The 8,609-nt window shown below is 49.1% G+C and overlaps 1 protein-coding gene across 1 annotated transcript in view; it reads left to right on the plus strand.

Annotated features, from left to right (window-relative positions):
• Positions 1-7,056, plus strand: part of RNF130 (ring finger protein 130) — a 55,440-nt gene extending 48,384 nt beyond the window's left edge. The window contains exon 8 of the mRNA XM_087753800.1: positions 199-7,056. Within this exon, the coding sequence (XP_087609926.1) occupies positions 199-308 (110 nt within the window). The 3' untranslated portion in view covers positions 309-7,056. The remainder of the gene's footprint in view (positions 1-198) is intronic.
• Positions 7,057-8,609: the final 1,553 nt, after the last annotated feature.

Consider the following 8,609-nt stretch of genomic DNA (forward strand, 5'->3'; position numbering starts at 1 on the left):
GGTCATGCATGTGGAAAGCAGTTGCTTTGAACGGGCGGGTGAACTGTTTCATACGGCTGTTCCTGGTTTGCCTTAAAGGGTGGCTGTTTTTCCCGTGCGTACTGTGTTTGCGGTCAGCACCCGTGTACGAGGATGCTTTACTCAGCTGTTACGTTGTTCGCGTGTGTTCCTAACGAGGTTTTGTTCTACCTCTTGTAGGCAGTCACTTCTTTCATCGTAACTCCCTGTCCCCTCGAAGCCTGGTCTACGAGAGCGAGTTCTCAACCATCGAGCCTGCCTTGGACATGTATGACGAGAACAAAACCTGAAAGGAATCCATGCTCCTTCCTGGCCCTTTTTCTGTTTTTTTTCATTTCTCATTCCTATTGTTGTGTACTCTTTCCATGGATCTCCTTTGTCTGAAGAAGAGCTGCTTTTTCCAGAACACGAACCCGCCTTCTTGATTGGAAAGACGAAGACCAGCTGTGGTGGTTTCTGAGGGTGGCATCTTTGAGCTGACAAAGAATTGCGCGCAAGCAAGATTGTCTGATGGAAATTGCTGAGTAACAGCATGGGGAGCTGTGTCGGTCCAGCCGCGGCGATGCAGAAGAGGTTTTACGGTGGTCCTAAGAGTTTGTGTTGTACTGCAAATGCGTCTCTTATACAGGCGTCTGCTGTTTCCATTTTTTTAATTGTCCAGGTGGTTGGGCAATGTCAGAAAGGGAATTGGTTGCAGAGGAGATGGCCAGTGACTGGTAAAAGCACTCGTATATCTTGGTCAATCCATAACCTTACTGTGAAATAGCCCCTTCTGAAAGGGACCTTTATAAGTGCATTGAGTTTCCTACAATCCACGTAACCCCGGACAATGGCAAGCCAGTCTGACGTTAAAGCTGCAGAGAAGACCTGCATTTGCAGAAAGATTTCAAGGAACTTGATGCTTGTTTTTTTCTCCAATTCAACTGAAGCAGGAGAAAAATGGCCTACACAGAATATACTTTTGGTCCTTCCATGTGCTCCAGTCAAGTGAGTCTCTTTCTATAGAGAGGACATTCACAGAACCAGCACTTGATCTACCTGAAAACCATTAGACTTTTTGAAATATGCAGGAATCTAATTAGCTTTCTTTCTCACTTAACTTTTTTTTTGGGGGGGGGGGGTGTTAAAAAAATCCACCAAATTTTTCACCAAGGTTTTTTAAAAGCCAGCATGTTGGCATTACGCAGAGAAGAAAAGAGGTAAGCTTCTCATCCCGTTCTCCTGTTGAGATCTGCAACAGTTAAATAACAAACACATTCTCTAAGCCATGCCCTTTCCCACTGACATCAATAATGGGAATGCAGAAAGCAGAAGAAGAAAGGAAAGCAGCAACCGCTTTGACACTCTGCAGGAAAAATCAATTTTACCGGTGTGTGACAAAAGTGGTGGAGAAATGAATATTGTTTGCAAGCTTCTGAAAGAGTAACGCAGAAACGGAGAGCGAGAGAGGAACCTCTGGACTTAAGTCATCCACGGCGTTCCTCAAATGAGCGGACATGGAGGAGCGAGCGCTTCTGCTCCACCTTTTCCTACTGGACAATGCATAGCTGTTTAATGAATGTTCGGATTTTTCTCCATTGCAGTCTAAGTTACTGTAGGTGTAGAAACACATTTTTGTCCTTGTAATGTGAAACAAAGCTTCACCCTCTGTATAGGCATCTTGAGAAATCGGTTAAGCCAAAAAGAAAGGTAAGACATACCTTGCCACGCTTTAATTTCATCCGCTTTTGCTACAAGCAGGGGAATTTCCCCTCCTTTATTAAGTTTTTTAATTGTATAACAGTCTGCTTGACATATATCCTTACTTGAAGTGTGGTGCAGCTGTGTCTTTAACACGGATGTTTAAGAGAAAAAGGAAAGCCGAGCTCTGTAAAATGAGGAAATGATCCTCTTTGCGAGCATGCTTTGACTTTTGTTGCTGTGCATCAGCTTTATTTAATCTGATAATTCAAGAGTGGGTGGTGTGAAGTGTAGGGAGTTTTTTCTCATTAGACCCACATTTATATTTACCAAATGCACTTTTATTGTCATTCAGCTCACTCTAGAAATACACTTAAACCCCGAACTTTTTAAGAGCACAATTTTAACACCCACTTTCTCCAGCAAAGCAGAAGTAAAGGTCGCAGAAAATGCCAGCCGGTGGCTTGAGCGGCAGCAGGTCGTGGTCAGCATCCTTCCTCTCCTTGCGGATGTGCAAAGGGGGGCAGCTCCCGACAGCGCCGGCGAGCCTGGGCAGAGCTCCCAAACCCAGCTCAGGCCCGTACGGGGCTCAGCGGCGGCAGAAGGGCTGATTGAGCAACCCCGGTTTTCATAATTACATCTGCAAGATCACAGCAGGCAGACACGTGAGAGCGGGGGACTTCCGAAAACAAACACCCGAGAGAAAAATCACCATCTCTCAAGGATGTTATAGGGCGTGTTTTTATCCGTGGTGGGCAGTCAGGTTACAATAAAGCGACAAACACCTGGGTGTTCATGATTAAATACAAAAACGTCTGGGTGTCTCCAACAAGCACGCGGCACCCTGTGCGGCGAGCCCTGGCCGCCGGCACCACGGCGAAAGCGTGAGCTCGGTGCAGCGCCCCGCCAGCGGGGTTTTGGGTAGGAGAGCCCATCGTAGCACTGCGCAGGGTGCGGGTGCTCTGAGCAAATCCTCCTTGTAGGGACGGCCTCAGCCCGACGCAGGGATTTGCCCCAAGGCCACCGGGAACGTCACTGGAGTACGGTTTCAGCATGAAAACAAAACGGACGGTTTCTCAGCTCCAGCTGAGACCGTTTGCACCAGCTATGTACCAGAGTATACAGAAAAGCTTGAAAACGAATGGAAATTAAAAGAAACATTAGAAAGTACAAAGCCCCCAAAGACAAAATAATAAATAATGTAATTTATATTTTGTTAAATCTCCTTATTTCTAACTTAAGATCTTGGTTTCAATGGTGGGGAGGGAAGGTTTGCCTCTGATTGTGGAGATCAGGGTCTGGCATAGTGATATAAAAATGGATTCATGCTGCAGCATCTTGGATAAGGGAGCTGACAATGATAAGTGACGTCCTGGATTTGGAAAATCTTGCAACACTGGAAAAATTAAAAGCTAGTTCAAACAATTGATCCCTACCTGCGTGCTGGGACGTGCCGTAGCAGGCGTTCTTCTACTTAGTCATATTTAGGATGGGGAGGAGGCAGCACAGCAACATGGGTGATTTTTCTGGGCTGTGCTGGTAAGTTTGAGGTTTTCCTTTTAATATTAATCAGTATATAAAAAAAGCTTGATGAGCATCGTTGTTCTTGTTCTGCTGCAGTGGTGCTGTGTATGGTTGAGTCATTTCATAGAAGTAAAATATACTGCAATCTACCAAGAACTGTAAGTGCCAGTAACTTGGAAAATCATTTTTGAGGTTAAAAGTAAGTGCTTTTTAACAGAAAACATTAATTTTATGACTTCTACATATAAAAAAAGCTTTTATCTCCAAGTGTTTCTCTAAACTATTTAAACCATGGTACTCCACCATCTCTTTCCCCACCCCAGATCTCCTGTTCTATGAAAGTTTTGCATGTTCCCATAAGACATTTGTAAAATCAAGGTTTGCTTGTGTTCGTAGAGGCTAATTGCCAGTAAAAAAACAGACTGTAAGTGTGCTTTTTACCTATAATACTAACATTAGGTATTAAATTTGAAGCATGTTAAAATTTACGTAACGCCACTCACAATTACTCCCTCCAGTGAGCTCACGTGTTGGTACCTGTTTGCACTCTCCCCTTGCTTCTAGGATGCTTGCCTTGGCACCTGAGGATGCTATAGGAGTAGCCAGATATCCTACATAAGCCAAAGAAAAACCAAAAATAGTTAAATAAATGTGTTTAGGACTATATTATGAGACTTTTACACATCTTCTGTTTTCTTTAAACATGCTCATGTAAAAGAGTGCAAAGGCTCGGGAGAGCCAGGGGCTTTACCAGCTACTGAAAAGCAGAGGGAGGTCTGCAGGAGGCAGGGGTCACGCTGAGGCTCCAGGGCTCATTTCGCCCAATTTAGGTTTGAGGTAATGCCACAGTCATAGGTCGTGAGCTGAAGGATGAAGGCACCAGGGTTGAGCTGAAGTTCAGGCAGCTCTGCAGCCTGATTACTGGGGAGTGAGTTGACTTAGTTGTTAAAAATATGTATTTTTTTGCTTAGCTAATAGTCGTCTATTTTTTACAACAAAGTAAGTAGCACGGCGCCGCGCACGCCAAGGCACAGCGGGGCAAACACGAGAGCCACAGGGCTGCTGCCGGCACTGCAGGGTGGGGAGAGAAGGGCAGGAGGGCTCAGGGCAGGGACCCCAGGAAACACCTTGATCTTCACAGGTGAAGCTTTCGCTCCTTTTTCACCCCGTGTTTCACATCCATATGTGACCTAATTTTCCAGCCTGAGCCGTGCGTGATGTACCGTGACAGCTTGCATATGTGTTGTTATATTTAAAGATATCTTGACTTTCTTCCCTTCCTTGCTAGACTTGCTGCACTGCAGGGTACTGCCAAAAGGGCAGCCTGTGCTCCGGCACGCTGGGTGGAAACCGCTGAGTAGGAGAGGGGCTGAGAGAGGGAAAGATGTTCCAATTAACCAGATCGGGGGGAAAGCAGGAGAAAGGTAGACTGTACTTCTGCCAGTTGGTGCTTATTTCTACTTTGTTTCCAATGTCTTTGAAATAATCAAGAGAAAAGGTGGTACCCCCCACCCTTTCCTTGTGGGATGCAGTGACAAGAGTGGGGCTCTGGACTGGATTTCGCTCCCGGCGCAGGGCCGCGGTGCTGCGTAACCCCTGATCGGTGATGTCCTGACCAGTTGGCCAAAACCCTGACCTCGCAGGGGCCCGTCAGTTTTACCTGGAGCTTGTGAAGTGCTTTGGGGGGTGAAAGACACATGAGCCTTTGCAAAGCAGCACTAATCGACACCTTTTCATCTATGTCAGTTGTTTGATCCTTTCGTTCACCTACTCTTTTTAAAAGCCTGTAACGTTCCCAAACACTCTTAATTCTCCCCAATTAATCCCTGCCCTTCCACCCCATCGATTACTACCAGTTTGCTTCTCCTCCCAAGAGCCGGGTGAAGGTCCCCGTTGCGCAGGCACTGCCGCCTGCCCGGCCCCCGGCATCTTCCCCGTCGCTGTGCTGTCACCATGCCGGCCAGCCCCTGAGAGGGGATTCATGGCTCCAAACCAGCATCACGGTCTGTGGGAGCACGAAGGTTCCTGGTGGGTTGTTCTTGGCCAAAGCAGGCTGTTTGGGAGGTGGGCTGTTGTTGTGGGATGCTCATTCTGTGGATCCCTGCCTGGAGCAAACCTTTCACTCCTCAGCCCGCTGGCCGCATGGAGATGCCCAGGTGAACAGAGGTGGATGCGTATGTTGTGCAGTAACGTCTGAATGTTTATTCTTTTTATGGAGATAATGTCCAGGGTCTCCGGGTGTGGGGGCCCTGTGGTATAAGGTGTTGCCCAAAAAACAAGTCCCTTCCTTAAGGAGTTAATAATTAAGTATTACTAGTCCTGCAAAGTAAGAAGTACACAGGCTTTTGTTGAAAGTTGAAGTTACTTTTAGAGTGATTTCATTGCAAGGCTGAGGTATAACATGAGCTAGCGTCATACAGCTGGGACTGGGGTTTCGCAGACCAAAAATCCGCTAAGGTGCTGGACGCGCGCGTGGAAGCTCCCTTGCTCCTGCGGGGCACGGGCTATTGCCTTCTGCGCTTGCATCCACCTGCAGCTCGCTGCAGCTGAGCCCCTCAGGAGCAAGAAGCTTTTAATCTTTGCCCTGAGCTCAGCTCTGTGTGTTTGCTGCATCGTTTGCCTTTTTTTTTGCTGCTTCCCACGTGCTCCGAGGCTTGCCTTTGCTTGGCTCTGACTTGGTCTTCAGCTGCCCGAACCCCTCAGAGGGACAAGAGCCGTTAATTCCCAACAGAGCAGCTCTGCTGGGTTGTGGTAACGGCATCGGATCGCTAGATTTGGTCTCGATCTACCGTTCCCGTGTCTGTAACACCCTCTGGCTGTCTCAGGCAGTAAAGGCTGTATCTGCCCGCAGCCTTTGCGTGTACCTGGGCTGCGCTACGGGGATCTGACAGAAAACAGCTCAGCAGCCCTCCCATGCTCCAGCACAGGAAAGTCTGGGCTTGAAAATAAAGTTGATGCTCTTTGCTGCTCTCAAGCCAGGAAAGTTTAATAGGGTGTTTGGGGCCGTTAAAGCAAAGCTCCTGGTTGCAGATTCGTGCGGTTCCTGCACGGCAGCCAGCGTCCCAGCCTGACTGAGCTCGCTTTGTGTTTGCACGGGAAGGTACTACATGAAAAAGAAGCCTTCTCGGTTGCCACCACATCAGCAGGTAGACTTTTTCCACCCCGTATGTCTAGACTTAACTCTCGGCGCTGCTAAGATCTGTCGCACTAGTCCTATAAAGGGGAATAATCTTTCTGAGCAAACTGAGTGATAGCATCGCTCTTCTGCTTATCCAGTCAGCCCTGCTGTGGTTTGCAAGTAGATGTTAAATAATACTACAAGTTTCTCTGTACGACCGTGCCTATTTGGGATCACCTGCTCGAGGCCATGGCTAACTATGCACAGAATCCACTGAAACAGGATCATTTTATCACAGCAGAGAGGGGACACCCCAGCCCTTGGGTTTGGGAGACTGCAGCAAACAACAAAAAAAAAAACCCCAATTTGCGTGCGTGTAAAATGAAAAGCCTGTTTCAACTGGCTTGCTGCAAGGCGGACCACACCGGTGTGACCACGTAACCTAAAAATGCCAGCAGCTACCAGGGGTCTGGCCGAGCGACGGGGACGCTGCGGGGACGCAGGCGCGGCGGGCGGTGCGGTGCCCTCGCGACAGTCAGATCTTTCCAGCCCTTGTGAAATTGTAGCTTGACAGCAGCAGAACTTCTTGACATGTTTTGATGTAAGTATAACACTGTATCGTAGTTACGTGGTATATGCCAATATGTTAATAGTGTATACTGATTAGTTAGGGTTTGCTAATGTACTACATTTCAATAAAAAGCAATTTAAAAATATGGAGTTTGTGAGCTTGGTGTCTCTCAAAGCGCAGGAGGATGAGAGCGTCGCCCAGTGACTCCAGTCCCTCCAGTATCTCTTACATACATATCTTATAGGACAGTGTGGAACAACGTTGTCAAAAGATCCATTTTCAGAGACAATTTTTCCCACGCTCCAGAAAATGTTGTTTTATTTTGCTATACTAGTGCCTAGAAATCTCAGGCTGCATGGCTGCAAGTGGCTTATGAATATACAGGAGACACTAATCCACATTTCCACAGCGTTTGCCACCGAAAGATGGCACATAGTGAGCAGGAACAGAGACAGTCACACAGCGAAGGATCCTTCAGCATCTTCCCCCCATGCTCGAACCCTTCCCGCAGCACGTCCAGCCTTCAGAAACCACCGTGCTGCTCCCAAACAGAACCATGCCATCGGGATGAAGGCAGAGCCTTGAAAGCTCAGCCAGCTAATAAATATTTATATTACAGTAGTGTACAAAGGCTCCAACCAGGATTAGAGCACTGCACTTACACAGAAGATAGATCATCCCAGGGTTAAAGGATTTAGAGCCTAAAGAAAACACGGCATTCCCACCTTCCTGGGAGCTGGGCAATAAGAACAGAGACAGTAGATGTGCATGTTTTCTGCTGTTGTAGCGCACTCAGAGTTTGCAGGGAGACTCCCTAATGGTTATTAAAACAAGAATAGTGGTTCACTAAATTACTGGGAAGCTGCTCTGCCGCCAAGAGATGAGAAGGAACCGTGTCTCCTGCTCTCCTCTTTGCTGCAAAGACCTCCTTGGGCTTGATTGCAAGCCCCGCATGGGCTCCAGAGCTGCAAAACGAGAACCAAAATGAAGCTGGCTGCCAGGAGGGGGATGCTGGGCACCCCGCTACGATGCTGGTGGTACCTGGCAGCGCACATGCTTTGCAGCGAAAAGGGTGAATGAAATCCAGTCTCCCCAAAGGGGAGGCGAAGGCACTGCCAGCCCGGGCGGGAGCGCTGGACGTGTCCCCACCGTGCCGGGGGCCGCAGGTGAGGGCAGCGGCGGGGCAGCAGTTTGGAGAGGAGGCTGTAGCCCCCTGCAAAGCTGCACTGGGAGCTCCCTGCCAATAAATTCCAGTGTGTTCAATGGGAGGGAGCATTTAAATAGTCTGCCTCAGTTAATGGCAGCTTCAATGGGTCCCACGGGGTTGCACAGGGAGATTTCTCATCTGCCTGATTTTTTTACTGCATAAGCGCATTGCTCTCTTGCCGCCCTGACAAAGGCCTTTTCAGTGGAGGCTGAAGGCCCAGCGAATGCCTTCTGCAGCAGCCCAGCCACCGAGGGGCAGAGGAGGGGACCGGCTCTGCAGAGCGCGGAGGTGAACCCCAGCTGCCCACGGCACAGGGAGGTGGCACCGGCCGCCCTCCGGGGAGCGGGGCTCGAACCCGGGACGTCGCCTCTGCGGAGCCGCGGCCCTCGCTCCCGCGCCACAGCGGCAGCATGGCGCCGCCCCGCTGCCATGAGGGGGCCGCGCCGCTAGGGGGCGCCGTGGCCGCCGGCGCGGCCCCGTGACCCGTCGGC

The sequence above is a fragment of the Nipponia nippon genome, unplaced genomic scaffold (assembly GCF_047370975.1).
Source record: "Nipponia nippon isolate SJK-2023a ecotype South Korea unplaced genomic scaffold, ASM4737097v1 scaffold_17, whole genome shotgun sequence".
Lineage (NCBI taxonomy): Eukaryota > Metazoa > Chordata > Aves > Pelecaniformes > Threskiornithidae > Nipponia > Nipponia nippon.